Genomic DNA, 27,376 nt, shown 5'->3' on the forward strand with positions numbered 1-27,376 from the left:
AAAAGCAGACATTGAATATCCCTTTGAGCATGGTGAAGTTATTCATTACACTTTGGGTGGTGTATCAATACACCCAGTCACCAAAAAGATACAGGGGTCCTTCCTAACTCAGGTTCCGGATAGGAAGGAAACCGCTCAGGGATTTCACCATGAGGCCAATGGTGATTTTAAAACAGTTTAATGGCTGTGATAGGAGAAAACTGAGGATGGATCAACAGCATTGTAGTTACTCCACAATACTAACCTAACTGACAGAGTGAAAAGAAGGAAGCCTGTACACAACACAAATATTCCAAAATGTGCATCCTGTTTGCAATAAAGTAAAACTGCAACAAAACAAATGTGTCAAAGAAATTAACATTATATCCTGAATACAAAGTGTTATGTTTGGGGCAAATCCTCTTTAGGTTGTTCCTCTTACCACTCTTTTCAAGCATGGTGGTGGCTGCATCATGTTATGGGAATGCTTGTCATCGGCAAGGACTTGGGATTTTTTTTAGGATAAAAGAAACGGAATAGAGCTAAGCATAGGCAAAATTCTAGAGGAAAACTTGGTTCAGTCTGCCTTCTAACAGACACTGGGAGACAAATTCACCTTTCAGCAGGATAATAACCTAAAACACAAGGCCAAATATACACAAGTTGCTTACCAAGACGACCATGAATATTCCTGAGTGGCCTAGTTACAGTTTGGACTTAAATCAGTTAAGAATTTAAAAAAGAATAATATGCAAATATTGCACAAATACCCAGATGTACAATGCTCTTAGAGAATTAATTTGCAAACATTTTGAAAAACATGTTTTCACTTTGTCATTATGGGGTATTGTGTGTAGATGGGTGAGGAACTGTTGAAGGATTTTTATCAATAATGACTAAATAATGTATACATTTGGTGAAGAGTTATAACTTACAGATTTATATGCTGTCTGTGGAAGAATATGTTGGTACATAGGCCAAGAGGAAGGGTCAACAGACAACTCGTGATCACAGTGAAACTAACAACAGGAAATATGTCTGGTCCCCAACCAGAGAGGGGAGAAACCGTTGGGGGGTGCAGTAGATTGTGTAACATATGGTAACATAATATAAGCAATGTGTATGTGTTGGAATGGAATTGAAAAGCAGCTTTGTCATTGTCTTAGAGGAGGAGGGACATTTATGACGAAATGAGAGGTATATAAACCAATGTACATTAAATGATGGGTAGAGCTCTTGGGAATAAACTATTGATTAATATTGAGACTGATCGTTGTCTATTTTCTGCAAATAAGAACGTTACAAATTCTTAGAAACGGACAAAGTGTTTTGCTTTGTTATAATTGAATTGGTTAATGAACATATTGGAATTGAATTCCTCTAACAGGAACACAAATCAATTTAAATTTCTGCTGTAACACAACAAAATGTGGAATGTCAAGAGTTATGAATACTTTCTGACGGCACTGTATAGTCTTACAAAGCTATAAATGGTCATCAATATTTTACAAATGAATGAGGCTAGCATGAAAGTAGATAAAGAGCTTCATTGCCAAAATCCTGAACTATCCCTTAAATTAAATGATAATTAGAAACAATATTCTATCCATTTCCTCATTATGTCCCGTTGTCGCACAAAGATGTATAGAGATAACGTTGTATCTGTCCCATTATGTCGTCTGAGTGTACGGGCAGCGCCATTGAGACAGATACAACGTTGTGATCTCTATGCGACAATGGGACAGAATGAGGAAGCGAACCTCGTTTCTTATGATTATCAGTAAAATTCATAAATTCATAAAAATATTGATTAAATGTTGTAAAGCTATAAATTACCAAACACCCAGCTTTGGAGTAGCTAGGTCTATTTCCCTGCATTTGAGAGGATCTGGCTACTGTACCTGCAGACTTAAAGCAATTGTGCTAAGCTAACGATATGCTAACTTTAATGAACTCCAAACTGCATGCAGAGACTTAAAAATGGTATCCATGAGTTCATCAAACTCTGGGTAACTAGAAAAAGGACCTAAATCTTGCAGTACCCCTTTGTCTACTATGATCCAGGAAAATATGTAATTGGAAAAATTATAGCAAGAACCACAAAGCCACAGTAAGGCAACTTTTAAATGGATCGTTTGTGATTTTGGCAATGAAGATCTTTATCTACTTCAGATTAACTCGTGGATACCATTTCTATGTCTGCGTCCAGTATGAAGGAAGTTAGAGGTAGTTTCACGAGCCAATGCTAACTAGCGTTAGCGCAAAGACTGGAAGTCTTTGGGATCAGCTAGCATGAAAGTAGATAAAGAGCTTAATTGCCAAAATCCTGAACTATCCCTTAAATTAAATGTCTATGTTGAAGCTTTAAGACCAGTGGCAACACACGTCAAGCATTTCTAATGTTTGGGAATTGTCTAGTACCTTATGTTCTAACTCTAATGTAACAACTGTTTCATAGCAGACTGCTTAGCTTATTTGGAGAAGTCTCTGTTTTGTTGTAGTTACATTAAATGCAAGTAAATATGATCTGTGCTTAGCCAATGCATTGGTTTACAAAGGACAAGGATGTAATTCATTCGACTTTATTCAAAGGGAAGAAGGGCCATTGAGCTCCGATAATGTCAGTGTGAAAGTTTTATACTCATCTTTTAGCCCCAGTTGGGTTATGTTTTTAAGAACGGTTACTGTTTAAAGGTGGTTTGGTCCTTGTTTCCGCATTCAAGAATAAAGTTGGTCTTCCTACAATAATGTGAAAAATAATGAATGTACTCAAATTCACCATCATTGTACACTTTGATTGTATCCTCTCATATGCACCTTAACAGAAACATTGGCTAGTTGAACTTTATTTGTTTCTAAATAAATTCTTTATTGCTTATGGTGTTCATGTACAATGTTTTAATGCCAAAGGGACAACAGTACATACAGTATGAAAACATCACAGATGTTAAATAGTTAAAGTTTATTCCAGGTCCTAACAAAATAGTGTACACTCACTAGCCAGTTTATTAGGTATACCACCCCGTTCACAAAAATGGATCACGTAGCTGTGGATTGGTATATAAAGCAGGCAGACATGCATCAAGGCATTCAGTTACTGTTCATTTGAATGGTAGAATGGGAAAAACCAGTGACATAAGCGACTTGGAGCGTAGTATGATTGTCCGTGCCAGGACGATCCAGTATCTCAGAAACGGCCACCCTCCTGGGCTATTCAGGCACGACAGTGTCTAGGATTTACCAAGAATGGTGCGACAAACAATAAACATCCAGTCAGTGGCAGCCCTGTGGGCGAAAACAGCTCGTTGATGAGAGGTCGAAGGAGAATGGCAAGAATTGTGTAAGCTAACAGGCGGGCCACAAACAGACAAATAATGGCGCAGTACAACAGTGGTGTGCAGAACGGCATCTCGGAATTCAGAACTTGTCGATCATTTTCACAGGTGGGCTTTTGCAGCAGACGACCACACCAGGTTCCACTCCTAACAGCTAAAAACAAGAAGAAACCGCTCCAGTGGACACACGATCACCAACACTGGACAACTGAGGAGTGGAAAGCATCACCTAGTCCAACAAATCCTGGTTCCTGTTGCGTCATGCTGATGGCAGAGTCAGGATTTGGCGTAAGTAGCATGAGTCCATGGACCCATCCTGCTTGTTGTCAATGGTACAGCCGTTCAATCTACAGCAACTGCATGACACCATTGCTTCAGCATGGACCAACATACCTGTGGAACGTTTCCAACTTGCCCCAAAGAATCCAGGCTGTTCTGGAGGCAAAGGGGGGTCCGACCCTGTACTAAATAGGTGCACCCAATAAACTGTCCTGTGAGTGTACATTGAGCATAATAATTACAATAGCTCTGTTGCAAAATAGAAAGAAACTGACACAATATTACTTTCTTCTTCAAATGTTCCTAATTTCAGCTTGATCCCACTGCCTAAAGAGTCACAGCTCCGGAATAGGCACTATGCAGACATGTCAGTTGGTTCATCAAACATTCACTCAGTCCCCAACCTTTAGCCTAGCAAGTAAGACTTAATTCCTCCAAAGGCAGAAGAATGCCAACTTAACCCATTTTGACCTTGAGGCCATTTACCCTGATCATGTAGTGTCATCCTTTTCAGGAGTACCTTGAAATGATTTGAGACTGCTGTCCTCCAGTAATTCATTTTACAAACACACACACGTCATCTGGCAAAGCTCACAATCCTTCACCCTGTACTGTCCTGGAACGGGAACGACTCCAAAACTGACTGCATTCCTGGGATGGTGTGATCTGATTGCATAAGAATTACAGATAGAATATACCTATTACTCCAGAGAATACGTTCAACTTTTCAAAAATGCCACCCACCACACACATTGTTTCTCCTTAGTGACACATCATAAACCATGCCAACACAACGATACACTGAAGCGTGTTTTACACAGTGATGGAAAAAGTACACAGTTATCATACTTGAGTAAAAGTAAACATATACTACCGTTCAAAAGTTTGGGGTCACTTAGAAAACGTATGTCATGCTCTATAAAGGATTCAGAAATGTGGCATAACTGTGTGGCATAACAACCCATGGCAAATGTGACATAAACCAGTGCTTTTTAAAGAGTGACATAAGCACTGCTTAATAAAGGCTTCACAAAGCGAGATGAGACGATCTATAGATTATAGACCTATAGCCTTGTCATGTTATACTCGTAAAATGTTTCTATGATGGGCGGCCTAACAATGTTTACGACATTAAGCCTTATATAGGTGTTATGGATAACAGAAGATGTCTGACTTCAAAGTAAGTACAGCCTCTTATGATATAAAGCATTTATGTACAGACATAATGCGATTACATCTCATCTAAAATGTGGACTCCTGTTTGCCAAAAAGCACCTGGAAGAAAGATGATCATCAAGACTTTTGAAAAAAATTTCTTTGGACAGATGAGATAAAAGTATAACGTTTTGGATGAGATGGGTCCCATTATATCTGGCGAAAACCAAACACTGCATTCCACAGTAAGAACCTCATTCCAACGGTCAAGCATGGTGGTTGTAGTATGATGGTTTGGGAACCTTTTCTGACTCAGGACCTGGACAACTTGCCTTAATAGAATGAACCAAGAATTCTGCTCTATCAGACAATTATACAGGAGAATGTCAGGCCATCTGTCTGTGAGCTGAAACATTGCTGTGTCGTGCAGCAAGACAATGATCCACAATCAAGTCATACATGAATATAATAATAATAATAATAATATGAAAATGGATAAAAAGCAACAAATGTGATGTTTTGGAAGTCTAGACCTAATTCCAATTGAGATGTTTTGGCATGACTTGAAACGAGCAGTTCATGCTTGAAAAGCCACAAATGTTGCTGAGTTATACTTTTTTCACAGCTCTGTATGTGTTCTGAGTAACAGAATTAAAATCGTCCATAGGCTGAATTTAGCCTGCGGGCTGCCAGTTGACAATCCCTGAGTGTTAATAAATATGTTACAAATATTCTGCCCTTTTACGAAGGTTCTCTCATGATCCACAGGCCACAGGGAGTGAGGGGTATTTGGATGGGTTGATGGACCAGCAAAGTGTGTGTGTCAGAGCCACGTTTGGGATAACAACCAGGTGTTCCTTTTCTGTTCCCATGAGACCAGGGCTTAGGCCTAATTTCAAATCAGATGAAGCACTGACCCGCGATAGCAGAAAGTGTTTTGGCTGTGTCGGAAGTGTAACTGTGTTAGAGCTGTCAAATTGGTGAGTGACTGCTCGTCATTGTCACAAAGCCACACCTGTCCCACTCGCGTTAAGTTCAGAATGGGAAAGTATAGACTATATAAAACTAATAATACTCAAATTGAAAATCATTAAACAAAATAACGAGGAAATAAAATAACGAATTGTCACACACCAGATAGATGCATTGAAAGGTGTTGTTTTACAGGGTTAGCCATAGTAGTACAGAGCTCCTGGAGCAAATCAGGGTTAAGTGCCTTGCCAAGGGCACATCGAAAGACTTTTCACAGATTTCTCACTTACTGGCCCAATACTCTAACCGCTAGGCTACCTGTCGCCCTAAATAATGAGCATCAGTATAATCGAGATGTAGATCTCACATTCCAGTTTTCAAACAAGACTGCAGGGGATTTATCTTAATTCGACTGTGCAGCCAATGGCAAGGTCCGCTTTAGGTATAATACAGGGAGCAGCTTGTGGATTTGACAGCTCTAATGCAGTTCCACCTCTGACACCGCCATAACAACCAGGTGTTGGCTAGAGCGGATCTGATACAACCTGGACTCTCTGTGGTTGATCTTTCAGCGGGAGAGGGTGAATGTGACAAAGACCTGACTGAGTCCAGCAGCGCACAGTATGGCTCAAGTTATATTGTTGTGTGTGACTGTGCATGTTCGTGTACTGAGGAAGATGTAACTTAGTTCCAGGAGAAAGCCACTTTCCATTCCTTATGTGGGGGATTTCATCAGAGTAAGTTGTGCCTGGTGTAATGGCGCTACCATGACTGCACTTTATGGAGCATGTGTCATCCTGCAGCATAGCATTTTGAGGAAGGTTGGGGTAAGGTCCAATATTGGCTACACACCCAAGAGGGAAAGAGGTTGGGCCCTCCTAGAAATGTTTTAGAGTATGACATGACAAGGTTGGAGATGCTTTGTGAAACCTCAATTTAATATTATTTATAAAGCTTTTAATAACCATTGGTTTATGTCACATTTGCCATTGGTGGTTATGCCACAGAGTTATGCCACATTAATGAATCCTTTACAGAGCATGGCATACGGTTATAGATAATCCGTGACCCATTTATGTAGTGTTTATGAAGTCTTTATGAATGCTTTATGTATGCCTTTGTAAGTAGCACTTCATTTAAATCAGGACCTCAAATACTATTATTATTACTAAATTATTACTATTAGTAGGACAGAAGATGTCATTGCCTGCCCACTCAATTGACAGATGGAACTCACCGTGTCCAGATAGGACCCAGCCAGCTCCATTGGGGCCCTGCCTAGAGGGGTCCTGCCCAATTGAGAGGGGCTGCAGGCATGGGCCTGGTTCTCAGCACGGAGCTGTTTGACCCGGCTCTGGAGGTGACGCAGTAGCTTAAAGGAGGCCAGGTCTGAGGACCCGGGGGAGGTAGGGGCTTCCCCAATGTGGAGTGAGGGAGAGGAGGCTGATTGCTGAGCTCCAGAGTCGGTGCATTCCTAACAGGAGACAGGGAGATGGGAGAGGAGAGCAAACGGTTGGGGATTAGAGACAGACAAAGGAGAAGAGAAGGAGAAATTCAATCGAGGCCCTAAAGTAGTCTCTATGGTTACCAGATGTCAACTTCTTCTCAGGGCAGAACTGAATTTCAGCCCCTTTCTGATGTCCTGACTTATTTACATTTGTCCCGTATTTCAGACTTCCCATTAATTTGATGAGAATTGCATTCCAAGTTGGAGGGGTGTGGACATGAAGGTAAGGTTAAGTTTATGGCTAGGGCTATTTCTAGGGTTAGGGTTATTTCTAGGGTTAGGGTTATTTCTAGGGTTAGGGCTATTTCTAGGGTTAGGGTTATTTCTAGGGTTAGGGTTATTTCTAGGGTTAGGGCTATTTCTAGGGTTAGGGCTATTTCTAGGGTTAGGGCTATTTCTAGGGTTAGGGCTATTTCTAGGGTTAGGGCTATTTCTAGGGTTAGGGCTATTTCTAGGGTTAGGGTTATTTTTAGGGTTAGGGCTATTTCTGGGGTTAGGGCTATTTCTAGGGTTAGGGCTATTTATAGGGTTAGGGCTATTTCTAGGGTTAGGGCTATTTCTAGGGTTAGGGTTATTTTTAGGGTTAGGGCTATTTCTAGGGTTAGGGCTATTTCTAGGGTTAGGGCTATTTCTAGGGCTAGGGCTATTTCTAGGGTTAGGGCTATTTCTATGGTTAGGGCTATTTCTAGGGTTAGGGTTATTTCTAGGGTTAGGGTTATTTCTAGGGTTAGGGCTATTTCTAGGGTTAGGGTTATTTCTAGGGTTAGGGTTATTTCTAGGGTTAGGGTTATTTCTAGGGTTAGGGTTATTTCTAGGGTTAGGGTTATTTCTAGGGCTAGGGTTATTTCTAGGGTTAGGGTTATTTCTAGGGTTAGGGTTATTTCTAGGGTTAGGGTTATTTCTAGGGTTAGGGTTATTTCTAGGGTTAGGGCTATTTCTAGGGTTAGGGTTATTTCTAGGGTTAGGGTTATTTCTAGGGTTAGGGTTATTTCTAGGGTTAGGGTTATTTCTAGGGTTAGGGTTATTTCTAGGGTTAGGGTTATATCTAGGGTTAGGGTTATTTCTAGGGTTAGGGTTATTTCTAGGGTTAGGGTTATTTCTAGGGTTAGGGTTATTTCTAGGGTTAGGGTTATTTCTAGGGTTAGGGTTATTTCTAGGGTTAGGGTTATTTCTAGGGTTAGGGTTATTTCTAGGGTTAGGGTTATTTCTAGGGTTAGGGATATTTCTAGGGTTAGGGTTATATCTAGGGTTAGGGTTATTTCTAGGGTTAGGGTTATTTCTAGGGTTAGGGTTATTTCTAGGGTTAGGGTTATTTCTAGGGTTAGGGTTATTTCTAGGGTTAGGGTTATTTCTAGGGTTAGGGCTATTTCTAGGGTTAGGGTTATTTCTAGGGTTAGGGTTATTTCTAGGGTTAGGGTTATTTCTAGGGTTAGGGTTATTGATTAATTCGAGTTTGGTCATTTGAATTGGATGAAATTATTTTGATTTATGTAGTTATTATTTTGGAATAAACTGATTGATTAATTTAATAATAATTTAATCCAACTCACAATAATACAGATAACCAAATCAAAAATAATAATTCCATCAACTCAAAATAATTTATTCCAACTCAAAATAATGTTTATCTAATTTAGGGCTAGATTCAATCAGATTTGCGTTAGCCAACACCCACATAGCTGGCGTTTTGACCGTGTCTGAGGTTGGCCTATGAATCCCATGCAGCCGTGTTTACAAGTTTGAACACTGGAATGTGTGACCTACACCTTGATTAGGCCGATAGAAATCCTCATTATTTCGTTTAATGATTCTCAATTTGAGCGTCATTATTTCTATATAGCCCACACGCTCGTTCTGAACTTCTAACGCGAGTGGGACGGGTGTGGCTTCGTGACAATGACCATGAGCAGCCGCTTACCGATTTGACACCTCAATCTGCCAAAACATCAGCTATGCTTGATCTGATTGAATCTAGGCCTTAAATGAATCAATCAGTATAATAAAAATGTCACGCTTTTTGCCCTACCGTGCTAACCCTAACCCTTACCTTACACATTCTGTTAACCCCAGCCTTGACCAGCAACCAGTAAACTAAGCACAAAAAAAACTTGTTGGAGTCGCTTCATGCTCAGGCTCCCGCAGGTTTTATATGGTGATGGTTACCCCAGTAATGCGTCTCATCTCCCCTTCCAGTTTCTCCAGCTTCCTCTGCTTCTCCTCTTGTGCCTTAGGTGCCTTTCTGCAACACAAACATACCCAGATATAATTAGATTAGATCGTTTGTAGGAAATACCTTCTCCTGACAGAGCATAACTAATGTGCAACTTTGATGGTTAATGACACTGTATAAACATATTAGTGCTAACAGTGTACAAACTACTGAACAGAACTGCTCTACAGTGTCCAAACTACTGAACATAACTGCTCTACAGTGTACAAACTACTGAACAGAACTGCTCTACAGTGTACAAACTACTGAACAGAACTGCTCTATAGTGTACAAACTACTGAACAGAACTGCTCTACAGTGTACAAACTACTGAACAGAACTGCTCTACAGTGTACAAACTACTGAACAGGACTGCTCTACAGTGTACAAACTACTGAACAGAACTGCTCTACAGTGTACAAACTACTGAACAGGACTGCTCTACAGTGTACAAACTACTGAACAGAACTGCTCTACAGTGTACAAACTACTGAACAGAACTGCTCTACAGTGTACAAACTACTGAACAGAACTGCTCTACAATGTACAAACTACTGAACAGAACTGCTCTACAGTGTACAAACTACTGAACAGAACTGCTCTACAGTGTACAAACTACTGAACAGAACTGCTCTACAGTGTACAAACTACTGAACAGAACTGCTCTACAGTGTACAAACTACTGAACAGAACTGCTCTACATATCTCAACCCCCCCTGAGATGATGATGATGATGATGATGATGATGATGATGATGATGATGATGATGATGATTTGTAAGAAGAATGGGACTACTAGTTAGTGAGTTAGACTCTAGGCTTAGTCTCTAGACATGCTGTCTCAAAATGGTAAAGTCAGTTACCTCCCCTTTAACAACTTTGCCTTGCACCTGTTGGTTGGCAAAAGTGAAAACACTGAACACAACAGAACACTTCCCAAAGTCAGTTAATGATACAACCTTTTCAAAGCCTGCACATCTTCATCAGAAGAAAATAAGGATGAAGGCCAAAAGTGAGTTTTAAAACTCTACTCTGTGTAAATAGTGTGGGATTGTAAGCTACACACCTCTCCAGTTCGGCTGTCAACTCCTCCTCAAACTTGCGTGCCAGGCGCGCAGTGGTCTGCTCCTTCCACTGTCCCATGCTCCTCTGCACCCGGCGCAGTTCCTGGTCTTTGGCCTGCAGCTGCCTGCGCAGGGACGCAGCCAAACCTCCTGTCTCATCTCCTTCCTCCCGCACCTGGGCCTGCTGCAGATCGCTCAGCTCCTCAATGTGCTCCTGCAGCGGTAATATATGACTGTACACTCTGTGTGTGTGTGTGTGTGTGTGTGTGTGTGTGTGTGTGTGTGTGTGTGTGTGTGTGTGTGTGTGTGTGTGTGTGTGTGTGTGTGTGTGTGTGTGTGTGTGTGTGTGTGTGTGTGTGTGTGTGTGTGTGTGTGTGTGTGTGTGTGTGTGTTTGTGTGTGTGTGTGTGTGTGTGTGTCACACAAAGACAGTGAGATCCATACCTGAATGAGTGTCTCCTTCAGTGAGTCCAGAGCCTGCTGTCTCTCCGTCTCCATCTGTTCCCTCTGAATACGGAACTCCCGTTCCTAAAGCACACAAATGTGATTCTTAACAGCATGTGTAACGCAACAGAAGTGTAAGCATGTTTGTATGTGCTGTATCTGTATGCATTTGTGTGTATTTTAGTGAGTGTGTCCTGAACACACTTTGTCCCGGCTCAGCTGCTGAGTGCTGCGTCTCTGTAAGTCAAGCTCCTGCTGTAGTTGACTGATTGACTGCTGCAACTGCTCTCTGAGGACCTGCAGGGTTTGGACTGCCTGGGCCACCGTAGGACTGCAGCACAGCACCAATATAGAGCCCCAACACCAAAATATTAGAATACACAGTATTATATCCAAATGCATATGCTGATAATGAAATGTGTGCTTCTGTATGTGTATAAGAGAGAATATGAGTGTGTGTGTTTTTGTCTGTGTGAGATTACCTGTGTGGGAGCTGAAGGGAGCTCCCTACGGCCCCACTGTGTTCCAGCAGGTGCTGAAGATGCTGACACTCTGCCCCCATCTCCTGGGCCCAGTGTCTGTGCTGCTGCTCCAGCCTGGCTGTGGCCTGCTTGTGGATGTGCTCCCTCTCCCCCAGCAGCACCTGCAGTCTACCAGCCTGCTCCTCTGCTTGTTGGATGACCTGCTCCAGCCTCAACGATTCCCTCTCGCCCTCCTACGACCACATCACAGTCAGTTCACCATGTCAACCATACACTGGAAACCAGGGGTGCAACTTTCACTGGGGATGGGGGGGACATGTCCCCCACATTCTGATATTGCATTTTTGTCTCCCCCAGTTTTATCATTGGAATGTGATAAACAACAAGGCAATGGTGTGCTTTAGGATCATGCAAACGCCTCCGAGCGGTCTGGTAGGCTTATCTGTCTTTATCTGACCGGGTAAAACAAATACAAATAATACGAAGAAGAATTATGTTCCCCCCACTTCTAAAACCAAAGTTGCGCCACTGCTGGAAACTATACACTGTATGTAGTCGTCTCCAGATGCTAGTTTATAAGGTGGTCGCCTGTCATCACCTGTTCCATGTGCCTGCGCAGTCTCTGTAGCTCAACCTGGTGCTTCTCTCTCAGGGACCTACGCATTGCAGCGAGAGCAGACGCCTGCTCACTCTGCTGCACAAGGCCCTCACTTTCCAGCTCCTGCACTTTCTGAGAGGGGAGGGAGAGAGGAATGACATCTCTATTTCACACATGTTCAAGTATGAATTGGAAATGTGTAGTTTTGCATATCTCAACTCCCCCTGAGACACCATCGGAGAGGGGTCATGGCCACGGTCTGCCACTATCAACAGTGAACCTGGAGCAATTAGAGTTAAGTGCCTTTTTCACCTTGTTGGCTCGGGTATTCGAACTACAACCTGTCGGTTACTGGCCCATCACTCTAACTGCTCGGCTACCTCCCGCCCTATCTTGGTTCTGCTTACTGTCCTCAGTTCTACCACTTTGCTTTGAAGAGCCAAGGCATTCCTCTTCTCTCTCTCAGTCTCTCCCCTCATTCTCTCCAGAGCCTCCCGGCCTTGCTCCTCCAGTATCCCACACTGCAACTGCAGAGCCGCTTCTTTCTCTGCCGCCCATTTCTTCCTCTCACGCTCTATGGTGCCGTGCATCTAAGGTAGAGAACAGGTACTGTTATCAAATTTGTTTTACATTACATCTGACAGAAAAGGAGACAGAGGAAGTAGGAGTATATACCATCTCCTGAGCTTCCGCACACAGCTCGTCCTCTCGCCTCCTCATCACCTCCTTCTGCTCCTTAAGAGCCTCCCTCAGCTTCCACCACTCCTTCTCCTTCATCTGCAAAGGAAACTGTGAAACTGACCCAGGAATAGTATGGTGTGATTCTTTCAGAGGACAGGACAGCCTGAGATACAGACCTGGATGCAGCTCTGTATGGACTCAATGTGCTGTGTGTGAGACAGGGCCTGTTCTCTGAGAGAAACTGTTTTCTCTTCTTCAGCTTGAATATGAGCCTGGACACACAGCAGCAAGAACAACATAAATGTTTGACTCTTATAGAACACATAAAGGAAATATGTGGATCTTTGCTAATGTTAAATAAACCCAGTTGACGGAGCCTCTCACCTGCTGGATGTGTTTCTCATGAGATAAAGCCAACTCTTTCTTCAGCTGCTCCAGCTCCCGCTGCTAACGGAGACAAACAAAACCACCCCTTACATACTGCACACATACACATTTAACTACATATGCTTTCACGCTATCATGCACACTGTGAGTTACCCACATTTATAATGGGTGAGAGCTGTTATAAGATGTAATTCGGACATTCACACGCACAGTCAAGCTGACTCATCCATCGACACTGTGTACTAAGGACTACCCAGCCCACACACCGTCTGCGTGAGTGCCTGCTCCTGGGTCTCTCTCAGGGAGATGCTGTGCAGCTTCCTCAGGCTGCGGAGCTCCCCCTGGAGCCCATCTCTCTCTGCCTGCAAGGCACTCCTCTCCTCCTGGAACCCCAGCAGCTGCAGCTCCTTCTGGGCTACTATCCTCTCCACCCTGCTCTCACTCTCCCCCAGCTCTTTCTGTAGCTCACACACCTGCACCTCCACTGCCTGCGAGACAGAGGATGGGAGAGAGCGGTGGACTGTGAGATGTTGATACAGATAGAGGGTCAGAGGTGTGGTTATGATAAAGGGTAATAATAAGGTAGACAGGTGTAGATGGTACCTCCTCCTCCTCCTGTTTCAGCCTGTGTTTCTCCTCCAGACTTGCACACCTATCCCTCAGTAACTTCTCCTCCTCTGTTACACGCTGGAGCTCCTCGTGAGCTTCGTCCAACTTCTGACACACATGCAGAGAGACTAATTGAAACGCATTCAAAGCAGTGACTATCCCTGTAATGTGTTCTGAGCACCAGTCTAATGCTGTACCTCTTGCATAGAGTCCAGTTTGAGTCTAGAGCACCGCTGCTCGGAAAACAGCTCTGTCTTGGCACTGTTCAGCTGTCTGTCCAACTCCTCTCTCTCAAGGACAGACATACTGACACTGGTCACTCTCTGAGACAGTGGGGGAGGGCATGAAATGGTAATAATTAAATCATTTGAATGTAATAGAGAGGGGGGGGTGTCAAGCGGGCTAGAAAAAGTATGTGTTACCCTGTCCATGCAGGTCCCATCCATTAAGGCAGTTTTGTGTTTACATAGAGCAGCCAGCTCCTCCTTCAGATCCCTGACCTCCTGCAAACAGGAGTCCCTCTGCCTCTGTAGCCGACGCAGCTGAGAACTACAATACACTCAATACATCACTGTGAATACAGCCTAATCAGCAATGGACATTACAGAGGTGAGTATAGAATAGGAATTGTAGACAGTACAAGCTGTTCCTAATAGTATTGTTTTGGCAAACTGTATTCTGTTTAAAGAGATACAGTGCAGTAACAGGGTTAAGTATGTGGATACCTGGTGCTGTCTGCTTCTGCCTTGCTGTCTCTCAGGCTGGCCTCCAGACACCTCCCGTCCCTTTCCATCTGCTCTGCCCCCGCACGCAGCTGCTCCCACTCCTGCATGGCATGCTGGGACACAGAACACAGCACATCTCAGTGTTAGCCGTTGTCATGGATTCACGGGACAAGGAACTAGTCACAATATGGAAGGTATTGTCTTGTACTTTTCTTTTCTGAAGAAGGTCAGTGAGGGACAGTTCAGTCTCACACAGCTGAGCTCTCTTCATCCTCAGCCTCTTCTCCTCCTTCTCACAGTCCTAAAACACAAACAAAGATAACTACACAGAGACAATAAGACACAAAACTCACATATCCTTAGCATAATACTTGAATGCAGGAAATATCAGGAGAGGTGAGTAGAGTGAGTAGAATCTCACCTGTCTGAGGGTCGCCAGCTCCTCCTCCATCTGTAGCCAGTCTGACCTCACCTCCTCCAGACGAACCCCAGGCCTCTGCTGAGTGGAGTCAGGGGTTTGAGAGACAGTATCAGGACGCCTGTTTTTACACATCTCAGCTGGAAAATAACTGCTCACATGGAGCGAACAAGTGTTAACAAGCATATCAATCAACAGATGGCTTTCCCCATAACTAAGAGTCAATGGACATAAAGCCTCACTGTCTGCCACAGGAGTCATCGTTGGTTATTGTGCCAGCTCTCACCGTACACACATGTCCCCCTGTGTCCTTGTCAGGCCTACGTCTCCTCCTCCAGCGGACACAGCCCTCATCTGTGTCCTCATCATCATCATCCACAGAGAGCCCACACCTGACGACAGATACAATAGTGAAGGATATGAAACAAAGAATGGCTAGTCAGATTGTATTGCAGACTGACGTCACATCATTTTGTTGATTCAGTGAAGGCTACCTGTGAGTGTCTCTTCTGCTTTTGTGTGCTTTACGAAGAGGTAGACTGTCACTGGTCACATTTCCATTGCTAGCTATCAGTGCTTCATAAGCACAGGACAAACAAACAAAGAAATATACTTTCACATTTGGTTATAGTGTAGTTAGTGGCATAATATCATTCAATAATCACGCCTAGTCCTGAAAGTTTTACCTGGAGTAAACTTGAGATTCCTTGGCTCCAGAGTGGGTGTGTCATAGTCACTCTGGTCAGTGTCGAGACCATCCACGTGGCTGACAGACCGAATGGCTGACAGGTATCCTATGGTGACGTAAGACAGATCTTAATAATGTGAACTACTTCATTTTCCTTCTGAATGGTGGTCATAGCCCCTAGCTCCTGCCTTTCACCTGGCCTGCTGTGGACGTGTTGCCAGACCTTCTCTGTGCGTACTGAGTCCAGGTCACTGTCTATGGTCACTGTGTCAAAATTCCACACAGGCACTCCTGGGGGAGACACGAAGAGGCTGCAGTTACTGTTAGAGACAGCTGACTTTTTTTGCTTCAAATATCCGTAACATGAAGCCATGTTAATTCATAGGGTAGAGCGTATGAGCTAAAAGAGTAGATGTTCTGCGTGGTAGAGTACCTGCCAGGTGTCTGGTGGTGGTTCTAGCAGCATGGTGCCTGTTCTCCTTGGTTCCCTCAGGCTCCAGACTGGAACAGGCCTCAATGAGAACCCCTGTACGAACACTGCTAGTGCTGGGAGGACCAGGCACTGACACAGGAACCAGTGGAAACAGACAGAAGCATCAGTATTATAATGCAGGAACATAATAAGTAAGAGGCCTTACAGTATAAGACTAACTTCTATGAGTACTGTCCCCTTTCCCCTCTGATGACTACCGCCAACTCTGACACTAGGCCCACCGCAGGAGGATGTCAGCCCTCTCACCTGTGGCAGGCTGGGGTAACCCAAAGGACTGTGAACATGTCTCTACTGACAGCTGTCTATCACCCCCTGGTGGAGTCACTAGAGAGTGAAGACAGCATTCACTCCTGCTAAGATCACTAAGCCTCTGTGGTGCTCTTGTGTGGCTCTCACTGGCCCCTAGGTTTCCACTCCAGTTAGTTCTCCTCTCTCCATGCCTGTGATGAGTCTGGCTCTCCTGGCCTTGCTTGTCCATGTGATGGGGAAGCTCTGTATAACCCATGCCTCTATCCACAACCTCTCCCCCAGTAGCAGTGAGACCACCTGCTTGCTTTGATGCTGTCCTTTCAGCCTCTTCCTTTCCAAAGGACTGTCCCAGGTTGCTACTCCAGTCTCTGGCCAGTCTCTGTTTGGTCCTGTCTGGCAGCCTCACCACCATCTCCTCCCTGAAGCGCATGGCAAAGTCCTCTGTGCAGACACTTTCTGGAGGGGAGCACAGCTCTCCTGCTAACCCTCCTCCTCCACAGGCATAAGTCCCCAACAGCCTCTCCAACCTCCAGTGACACTGCTCCTTCCGGGACTCTACACCCTCCTCTTCCTCTGTCATCACTTCAACTGTCCTCTGCTCCTCTTCCTCCTGATCGGCAGGGTCCACCCGTTCTCCTGAGCTCTTCTCTGGGGGGAGAGCAGAGGGGAGAGGGGTGAGAGACATCCAGGCTAAACCAAGGTCCAGGTCAGTGAAGGGGAGAGAGGCTGGGTCATGTGATGTGGGTAAGGTGAGGGTCAGAGTAGAAGAGTCTCTGTAAAGGACAGTGAGTTCTAATATCCAGTAGTCCTTTTTCTGAGGGTTCTCTCCTTAATGGTAATGCTATGGTATTGGTTGCTCAGTTCTGGCAAATGATTCTTGATCATTCCAGAATCCTCACACTCTAAAAGGGATCAAGTTACAATGGCTGTAAAGACTGGATTGGGACAAGTTGAAGAGGACACTGCATGTAACATTCTCACCTGAAGGTAGGTCCCTGGTCTCAGAGCATACCACGTCAAGACAAGAGATGGGGGTGTTGTTAGTGGGGATGGTACTTCCCAGTCCTGTATCCCTGCTCACAGACTGGCTACTGCTAAGATGAGCTATAATAAACAGAGCATGAGAGCAATAGAGATATTAAAATACTAGAGAGTTACTATTTGACTAAAAGTATCACTCAAGATGTGATGTAGTAAATTAAACTACATACAACAACATACCTGTATTGAGGCAATCATGTTTTCTGGAGATACCTTCAATCCCATTGCTATGGCTCTGCACCTGTGAACATTTAGCTACTCATAATGGTACAACTTTTAATGGTCCAATGCAGATGTTTTTATCTCAATATCAAATCATTTATGGGTAACTATTCAGTACCCTACTGTGAGTGATTTCAATACAAATGGTAAGAAATGTACAAAAATGTCTTCTTAGCAGAGCAATTTCTCAAGCAAGAATTTTGCTAGGACTGTCTAGGAGTGGTCTGAGTGGGGAGGGGAAAACTGAAAACTAGCTGTTGGGCTAAGAGGTTTGGAACTCTCTTCCTCATTGTGTCTATTGTCATTTATCCAAAACTGGCTGAAATTTCAGGCAGGCTTTTCAAACAGCTGTTACACTAAAAAGGCATTGTCATAATTTTTTCACAATTTCACAATATTATTCCAACCTCAGTGTGAAAACACAGGAACATCACATTTTTGACTGCACTCTGCCTTTAAGACAAACTAAACAAAAATACAATTAAGAGTCTGGAACCCTGTGAAACTCTAAGGATGGCTGCAGCACACTGACCTGCAGGCGGCTCAGCTGGGCATCGATGGCATCTAGGAGGAGGTCACAGTGATCCTGTGGCAGAGGGGCATTGCTGTCTTCATCCAGGTCTGAGTGAGCAGAGGGTATATAGGGAACAGGAAACGGTTTAGTCCAGAGAGAAGAGAAGGAATGAGAATGAGTAGGAACAAAGACAGGTAGAGGAATTCAGTCTGAAGTCTCTATAGTCCCAGATAGGACATTATCTGACCAGTGTAAAGAAGCTCATCTGTGTCTTCTGCAGCGTCTCTTTCTGCCCCTTCAAAACTGCCATCGGCCATTTCCTGTAACACACACTCAGAAATACAGACACAACATTCTCGAATACCTAATAGCAAAGTGATGTCGGTGGTGGTGAGTGGGGGTTGTCGTTGGTCATGGGTTGCTCTGGAAACCCAGAGCCTTAGACTGGGGGCCTTAAGGCTGCTGAGCTTCCTTTCACAAAGAAGCCAATACATTCTGGTGGCACTATGGCCAGCTCACATGTAAACAAACCTACACTTTGTAGTTTACAGTGATTGTGGAATTCCTTCCACTGACCGAGTAGGAAAGCTGTCCTGTAGGCTTACAATTTGGAAACAGCATTACAAATTCCAACGTTTCAAGAATGTTAAAAAAAAAACACATCTGATAAAGCATCCAGCTCTGAGTTGATTTGATGGCGGTTCCATTAGAATTCATGCACTCTAATGAAAAGTCCATGCATATGTGCATTTGGTTGAACAGAGTGCGCAAATAAGACTGTAATGTGACATATACAACATTTCTCGATAGCTTTACATTTCACATTTACATTACACAGCCAGGTAGCCCATATTTTTAAAACATAAGCAGCGTAAATTGTTCCTTCTCATTGTTTAAATTTAACCATAAATTCAACACTTACTTTCTGAATGGTATGAAACAAAGTTCGTAGACTCCTTTCCAGCTTGACTTGATTGACAGGAGCATTGCTTGGGTTTCCAAGCAACCTTCAAACAGTGCTCCCCCACCCGGGTCTAAGCCAAGCGGTTCAAACCGTATAATAACTGTTCAAACTGAGCGACCAGGCGAGCGCACATCACAGCAAGCTTCCCCCTCTGGTGAAAACAGCGGGAGTCAGAGCGCCACTGCTCTGCAAAGGCCTCATTGGAGTGTTTTAAGCTACATTCTTTCATTCCTCGGCTATCAGAACTGTAGTTTGAACAGCTAGCTGCACGTTTATTACGGCTAAGTAACCTAAGGGCTCAATTCAATCTTTACAGCGGAAGTTTACAGATCCCGCGATAAATATCCGATTGAGTCGATATGTGCAGTGTTGACCGTGGATGCGGTCTCCGCTAAAGCGTTATCACCTTAAAATGTCAATCACTCTGTAATGCTAAACTACACAAAGCTAACATTGAACAGACGCACATCCAGTTTCAACAGAAACACTTTTATTATCTCATGTTTGTCATTGTGTCTTTCTTTTGAAGACAATGTTACATGTGTATAAATTAAGGGAGAAAAAAAACACAATTATAAAAGACCAACCCCGGTTGCAGTTACACCTGAACAGAGATGCATATGTGTGAGATAGTGTGTGTGGAATATGAGCGTGTGTGAGTGAGGTTGAAGTGAGTATGGTAAGGCCAGACCCCGCTCACCTCCGTCCTTCCACCCACTCCTTCAGTACCAGGTCCTTAGTAGTGATACGGGTCACACAGGCTCTTACTGTATTAGAACGAGTCCAAACAGCACAGAGTCCACTGTGCAGCAGGGTTGAATTCAGACCAGGTATGACCAGGTCTTCATTACTATAGTCCTGCCTCAGAGCAGCACAAAACAAAATACACATGTATATATGTGATACACACACTTCTTATTGTGCATATACGAATACAGTATGTAAATGAAAGACAATGGCACCCATGTTGAGAAAAAAAGAAAAGAAAAACAAAGCATAGATATTAAAGCTAAATCAAACCATACTGTATTAAGTGTTGTTGGGTAAATCAAACCATACTGGATTAAGTGTTGTTGGGTAAATCAAACCATACTGGATTAAGTGTTGTTGGGTAAATCAAACCATACTGGATTAAGTGTTGTTGGGTAAATCAAACCATACTGGATTAAGTGTTGTTGGGTAAATCAAACCATACTGGATTAAGTGTTGTTGGGTAAATCAAACCATACTGGATTAAGTGTTGTTGGGTAAATCAAACCATACTGGATTAAGTGTTGTTGGGTAAATCAAACAATACTGGATTAAGTGTTTTTGGGTAAATCAAACCATACTGGATTAAGTGTTGTTGGTTAAATCAAACAATACTGGATTAAGTGTTGTTGGGTAAATCAAACCATACTGGATTAAGTGTTGTTGGTTAAATCAAACCATACTGGATTAAGTGTTGTTGGTTAAATCAAACAATACTGGATTAAGTGTTGTTGGGTAAATAAAACCATACTGGATTTTGGCTCCTGAGTGGCGCAGTGGTCTAAGGCACTGCATCTCAGTGCAAGAGGCGTCACTACAGACACCCTGGTTTGATTCCAGGCTGTGATTGGGAGTCCCATAGGGCGGTGCACATTTGGCCCAGTGTTGTCTGGGTTTGGCCAGTGTAGGCCGTCATGGTAAATAAGAATTTGTTCTTAACTGTCTTGCCTAGTTAAATAAAGGTTCAAATGAGAAAATAAAAATATTGAAAAAGTGTTGTTGGGTAAATCAAACCATACTGAATTAAGTGTTGTTGGGTAGATCAAACCATACTGAATTAAGTGTTGTTGGGTAGATCAAACCATACTGAATTAAGTGTTGTTGGGTAAATCAAACCATACTGAATTAAGTGTTGTTGGGTAAATCAAACCATACTGAATTAAGTGTTGTTGGGTAGATCAAACCATACTGAATTAAGTGTTGTTGGGTAAATCAAACCATACTGAATTAAGTGTTGTTGGGTAAATCAAACAATACTGAATTAAGTGTTGTTGGGTAAATCAAACAATACTGAATTAAGTGTTGTTGGGTAAATCAAACAATACTGAATTAAGTGTTGTTGGGTAAATCAAACAATACTGAATTAAGTGTTGTTGGGTAAATCAAACAATACTGAATACTGAATTAGTGTTGTTGGGTAAATCAAACCATACTGAATTAAGTGTTGTTGGGTAAATCAAACAATACTGAATTAAGTGTTGTTGGGTAAATCAAACAATACTGAATTAAGTGTTGTTGGGTAGATCAAACCATACTGAATTAAGTGTTGTTGGGTAAATCAAACCATACTGAATTAAGTGTTGTTGGGTAAATCAAACCATACTGAATTAAGTGTTGTTGGGTAGATCAAACCATACTGAATTAAGTGTTGTTGGGTAAATCAAACCATACTGAATTAAGTGTTGTTGGGTAAATCAAACAATACTGAATTAAGTGTTGTTGGGTAAATCAAACAATACTGAATTAAGTGTTGTTGGGTAAATCAAACAATACTGAATTAAGTGTTGTTGGGTAAATCAAACAATACTGAATTAAGTGTTGTTGGGTAAATCAAACAATACTGAATTAAGTGTTGTTGGGTAAATCAAACCATACTGAATTAAGTGTTGTTGGGTAAATCAAACAATACTGAATTAAGTGTTGTTGGGTAAATCAAACCATACTGAATTAAGTGTTGTTGGGTAAATCAAACAATACTGAATTAAGTGTTGTTGGGTAAATCAAACCATACTGAATTAAGTGTTGTTGGGTAAATCAAACCATACTGAATTAAGTGTTGTTGGGTAAATCAAACCATACTGAATTAAGTGTTGTTGGGTAGATCAAACCATACTGAATTAAGTGTTGTTGGGTAAATCAAACCATACTGAATTAAGTGTTGTTGGGTAAATCAAACAATACTGAATTAAGTGTTGTTGGGTAAATCAAACAATACTGAATTAAGTGTTGTTGGGTAAATCAAACAATACTGAATTAAGTGTTGTTGGGTAAATCAAACAATACTGAATTAAGTGTTGTTGGGTAAATCAAACAATACTGAATTAAGTGTTGTTGGGTAAATCAAACCATACTGAATTAAGTGTTGTTGGGTAAATCAAACAATACTGAATTAAGTGTTGTTGGGTAAATCAAACCATACTGAATTAAGTGTTGTTGGGTAAATCAAACAATACTGAATTAAGTGTTGTTGGGTAAATCAAACCATACTGAATTAAGTGTTGTTGGGTAAATCAAACAATACTGAATTAAGTGTTGTTGGGTAAATCAAACCATACTGGATTAAGTGTTGTTGGGTAAATCAAACCATACTGGATTAAGTGTTGTTGGGTAAATCAAACCATACTGAATTAAGTGTTGTTGGGTAAATCAAACAATACTGAATTAAGTGTTGTTGGGTAAATCAAACCATACTGGATTAAGTGTTGTTGGGTAAATCAAACCATACTGGATTAAGTGTTGTTGGGTAAATCAAACCATACTGAATTAAGTGTTGTTGGGTAAATCAAACCATACTGGATTAAGTGTTGTTGGGTAAATCAAACCATACTGGATTAAGTGTTGTTGGGTAAATCAAACCATACTGAATTAAGTGTTGTTGGGTAAATCAAACCATAATGGATTAAGTGTTGTTGGGTAAATCAAACCATACTGAATTAAGTGTTGTTGGGTAAATCAAACCATACTGAATTAAGTGTTGTTGGTTAAATCAAACCATACTGGATTAAGTGTTGTTGGGTAAATCAAACCATACTGGATTAAGTGTTGTTGGGTAAATCAAACCATAATGGATTAAGTGTTGTTGGGTAAATCAAACCATACTGAATTAAGTGTTGTTGGGTAAATCAAACCATACTGAATTAAGTGTTGTTGGGTAAATCAAACCGTACTGAATTAAGTGTTGTTGGGTAAATCAAACCATACTGAATTAAGTGTTGTTGGGTAAATCAAACCATACTGAATTAAGTGTTGTTGGGTAAATCAAACAATACTGAATTAAGTGTTGTTGGGTAAATCAAACAATACTGAATTAAGTGTTGTTGGGTAAATCAAACCGTACTGAATTAAGTGTTGTTGGGTAAATCAAACCATACTGAATTAAGTGTTGTTGGGTAAATCAAACCGTACTGAATTAAGTGTTGTTGGGTAAATCAAACAATACTGAATTAAGTGTTGTTGGGTAAATCAAACCGTACTGAATTAAGTGTTGTTGGGTAAATCAAACCATACTGAATTAAGTGTTGTTGGGTAAATCAAACCGTACTGAATTAAGTGTTGTTGGGTAAATCAAACAATACTGAATTAAGTGTTGTTGGGTAAATCAAACCATACTGAATTAAGTGTTGTTGGGTAAATCAAACCGTACTGAATTAAGTGTTGTTGGGTAAATCAAACCGTACTGAATTAAGTGTTGTTGGGTAAATCAAACCGTACTGAATTAAGTGTTGTTGGGTAAATCAAACCGTACTGAATTAAGTGTTGTTGGGTAAATCAAACAATACTGAATTAAGTGTTGTTGGGTAAATCAAACAATACTGGATTAAGTGTTGTTGGGTAAATCAAACCATACTGAATTAAGTGTTGTTGGGTAAATCAAACCATACTGGATTAAGTGTTGTTGGGTAAATCAAACCATACTGAATTAAGTGTTGTTGGGTAAATCAAACCATACTGAATTAAGTGTTGTTGGGTAAATCAAACCATACTGAATTAAGTGTTGTTGGGTAAATCAAACCATACTGGATTAAGTGTTGTTGGGTAGATCAAACCGTACTGTATTAAGTGTTGGTAAAATGAAAAAGATGATGTCATTAGGAAGGCAGGTAAAGAGTCACTGCTCAGATGCTTTGGTTGTTCCGTTTTTCCTTTCTGCACAGAGCAGAGATGAACATCTTCTTTACCCCAACAAGTGTCATGAATGAATAAATCATCTAAACATCACCACTATTGCTACTAATCAGTCTCTTACACAGGCCCTGGCTGGGGCACCTAGCAACCCACCCATCTTTGAGGTCACGTCATTTGGATATTCAAAATAAATGATTAAAATGTATGATGTGTTTATCATCATTCAAAATATAATATATGTATATTCATATATAAAACTCATTCTATTTCAAACCCAATATAGTAAACTAAATCTATATGGAGTTGATAATTGAGAAAAAAGTTATACTTGCCCTGCACATCATACTCTTTCTTCCCCACATTTCAATACTGTTTCTCGCCCAGTAATACTGTACATGACTTTGTAGTATTGTCTATACAATGACACATTTACAATTTATAAAACCCCTTACTGTGATTGGGTCCAGAATAGTGAGAATTCATTCCAATGTGGGGAACCATGTCATCTTGCTGTACCCACTTGATTTCTTCCACTAATAATGTACTGTTCTTGCCAATGTGGTCAGTACTTATAGATGTGTGAGTGTGTTATGTGTTATAGTTATGTGACTAATGTATACATGCCTGTGTGTCTGCTGAAAGGTCATGGGTACAAAGTAGATCAACTGGAACCAAACATAAATAGTGCAGAAAACGGAGGCTGTTGTTGACGGGGTTAAAGAGAGTAAGTGCCTGGTCAGAATGTGCTTGTAAAGACCTCATTCTCTGCCCCGTTGAGACTTTATATTATAGGCTTCCGGTGGAGGAGGGTTACTCTGAGTTCAAATGAAAAGCAGTTGGGAGCATGAAAGTGATTGGGGGATAATTATCATCTCACAGTTTAAACTTTCACATTTTCCTGGTTCACATTACATTCAGCAGTTGCTTGATGAGTATTTTCTAGTTGGTATGCACCCCCAGCAACCCCTCTAGCCCTCCAGACAGATATGTTGGGCTGAGGATGGTATTCTGTGTGTCTTCCACTTCCTTCCAGAGCACATACCAAATCTCTGTAACAACTGACCTCAGAAACCATATGGGCCACATCAGGGGCACTGTCAGATGTGGTTGCTTGTTTGTGAACTGCAAATCTAAACCAAGTAAACAATATGCCAATATCAACAACTTCGTATAAAAATAATTTTCAGTGTGAGAGTAAGTCTCTATTAATACAAAACATTAAATCTGCAACCAAACAGTGGGCGGTAGTTAGAATCAACTTCTAACTGGCTGGATCAATTTAAATTAAAAAGTACAGTAACAGTACATCTTCATTAAAACTTCAGATTTCAACTATAAACATGACTTATTGTTCTGATTATTATTAGAACTGTTTTATAATCATATTATTGTCTTGTTATTATCTTGTTATCACAAAATATTCACACAAAAGGCCAGACAGTAGGTACAATACTTCCAGCCCAAATACTACATTCCTAACAGTAATTACAAAATATACTAACACTTTGTCAAGAATACTGTCACCTAAGACATGTAGTGCACAAATCAGTTCTTAAAGGCAAAAAGACTGACAGTGCCTTCACCAGCTGATCCCAGATCAGCCTGTCCACAGCTCTTCAACACTAGGAGTTAGGACTAGGTTTATGCTCAGGTGAACCTGGGTCAGTGCCTGGGAGCCAGTGTCTTCACTAGCAGCCCTCCCTGGCTGAACAGTGGTATGCTATGGGAGGCCTGAGGAGCGTGCTGTCTGTCTGTGGTAAGATGCCAATATGCTGTCAGTAGCCACCATGGGCCTCCTTCAGTGCTATAGCAACATCAGCCAGTTCTGTAGGAATACAATTACAGGTCCAGAGCAGGCTCTGATCTGTCATATAGGCTGTAGAACTATACACTGGGGTGTAGAATTCACACTCTGCCTAGATATTCATGTGTGGGATGATGGATCTGTTTTTGGGACAAGTAATTGGTGTGCAGGTTCTAGCTACAATGCCATTTATATCCTTTAAATGACTCACTGCACAATAGAAGTGTATGTGTTTCTATGGTAAAGCACCAAAGGACTGGGTGAGTGTACAGTGCCCAGGCTGGAGTCTCCTCAACATCAACACGCATACGCATTAAGCTGTGGAAACCCACAAAGAAAAGTGCTTATTTACCTCAATAGACAAAGTTTCAATTACCAGTGGAGTGGAAGTGTGACTGTGTTTGGGAGGTATCACAATATACCCAGTTTGTGTTTGGAAAAGTACTCTGGTTGTCAAACCACGTTGGTTACGGTCTGAGCGCTATATGGTCATACGTAGGCCTAAACCTGGTTCCTCCTGCAACGGAGAAAAGAAGAGGGAACTTAAGTTCTTTACCAGGCAGACGGACATAGATGACAAACTAATTCAAGCGTTGGAGTCTGTGCCTACCTGCCCTTTCCGATACCAGTTACTAATCAAAATAAATGTCCATCCTTTTAAAGTATACCGTCTTTCTATAAACTTCTGTGGCCTTCTTTTTGTTTGTCGGTCTGTCTGTTAGAGAGGATAGACTTCATCCCATCCCAGTCTACAGTGGAGGAGAGGAGAACTGATTTAGATGGGTTGCTATTCAATCATTAAAACCCAGAAAAAACGATGTGCTGAGCAGAGGAATAGAGCATTGTGGGTAGCATGTGTGGCGCACCTGATTATTTTGGACATCTCTATTGGGTCCATTTTCTATGGTATTCAATCTCTCCTCTCTCTCACATCACCATACAGCTCAGTGCTATGTTGTCAGGGAGGACCTTTAGAAGGCCCCTTCTCTCCTTTGACTCTGTAAAACAGATGAAGTGTGTGTGTCCGTGGGGAGGTAAACTGTATTGTGAGTGTGTGAGACGTACACAGTTGCACACAGAGGTCAACACCCAGACCCAGCGGTAGAGCAGTCTCCTGGGCCTGGGTGAGTCCAGTGAGGGGGTAGGATGTGTCTGGTCGAGGCTTAGAAGATTTCAGTGCACATATTCCAGTCCTGACTGTCCTTAGCCTCCCAGTATCCCCCCTTGTACACAAAGTTTGTCTCTCCAGTGATGGCGTTCGTCCTCTTGTGGAACCACTGTGGCTGGAAGCCCTCGTACTCCCGACCTGGGGGAAGAGACACAAGCGTCACTTATACAGTGGGCTACTGTCAGGTCACTCCCACACATTACACACACCTCTATGTCTGTTTCTCTGGCTCAGAAACAGTACAGCCGTATGAGGGCCAAGTCAAGTCTGAATGAAAGAGGCGCAAGGCAGCAGGAAAAAGATTGAGTGTCTTTTTCCTGAGTCATAGTCTGGAAGAGTGGGTACTAGGGAGTCAGTCAGCATGCAGACCTCATAAAGGATCCCTTCCATGTCCAGGTTGTCTGCAGTGGTGCTGCACAGACCTAGATGATCCAGACACGTGAAACATCTGGAGAAGTGTTTAAGGTCTCTGGGCCACATTAATATGATATAGTTATCTCAGACACAAAGACAACC

General features: G+C 42.1%; 2 protein-coding genes across 5 annotated transcripts in view; both read right to left on the reverse strand.

The window, feature by feature from the left end:
- Positions 1-3,007: 3,007 nt before the first annotated feature.
- Positions 3,008-19,044, reverse strand: si:ch211-102c2.8 (trichohyalin). The gene is made up of 31 exons (XM_035785768.2): positions 18,972-19,044; positions 18,297-18,369; positions 18,068-18,156; positions 17,494-17,554; positions 17,254-17,376; positions 16,270-16,920; positions 15,964-16,092; positions 15,726-15,821; positions 15,529-15,636; positions 15,337-15,418; positions 15,129-15,234; positions 14,846-14,923; positions 14,633-14,725; positions 14,425-14,537; positions 14,122-14,248; positions 13,897-14,022; positions 13,694-13,807; positions 13,357-13,578; positions 13,088-13,150; positions 12,880-12,975; positions 12,698-12,799; positions 12,430-12,612; positions 12,023-12,154; positions 11,425-11,657; positions 11,147-11,273; positions 10,943-11,026; positions 10,502-10,713; positions 10,299-10,325; positions 9,391-9,466; positions 6,958-7,194; positions 3,008-4,259 (listed from the first exon to the last, which is right to left on the reverse strand). The coding sequence occupies exons 2-31, from the start codon at positions 18,364-18,366 to the stop codon at positions 4,185-4,187; spliced, it is 4,035 nt and encodes a 1,344-aa protein (XP_035641661.1). The 5' UTR covers positions 18,367-18,369; positions 18,972-19,044; the 3' UTR covers positions 3,008-4,184.
- Positions 19,045-24,083: 5,039 nt separating this feature from the next.
- LOC118394065 (oxysterol-binding protein 2-like) overlaps positions 24,084-27,376 on the reverse strand; it is an 89,036-nt gene continuing 85,743 nt past the window's right edge. For all 4 annotated transcript variants that reach the window (XM_052461564.1, XM_052461565.1, XM_052461566.1 and 1 more), the window contains one exon: positions 24,084-26,998. In XM_052461564.1, coding sequence (XP_052317524.1) covers positions 26,856-26,998 — 143 coding nt within the window. In that variant the 3' untranslated portion in view covers positions 24,084-26,855. The remainder of the gene's footprint in view (positions 26,999-27,376) is intronic.

The sequence above is a fragment of the Oncorhynchus keta genome, chromosome 14 (genome assembly GCF_023373465.1).
Source record: "Oncorhynchus keta strain PuntledgeMale-10-30-2019 chromosome 14, Oket_V2, whole genome shotgun sequence".
In the NCBI taxonomy this organism is placed as follows: Eukaryota; Metazoa; Chordata; class Actinopteri; order Salmoniformes; family Salmonidae; genus Oncorhynchus; species Oncorhynchus keta.

Coding starts and splice junctions, on each gene's coding strand:
- si:ch211-102c2.8 (XM_035785768.2), bottom strand. CDS start 18,366: ATGGCCGATGGCAGTTTTGAAGGGGCAGAAAGAGACGCTGCAGAAGAC. Junction 15,235..15,336: donor AGCAGAAGAGACACTCACAG/GTAGCCTTCACT, acceptor ATCTGTCGTCAG/GTGTGGGCTCTCTGTGGATG. Junction 11,658..12,022: donor TGCGCAGGCACATGGAACAG/GTGATGACAGGC, acceptor ATGTGGTCGTAG/GAGGGCGAGAGGGAATCGTT.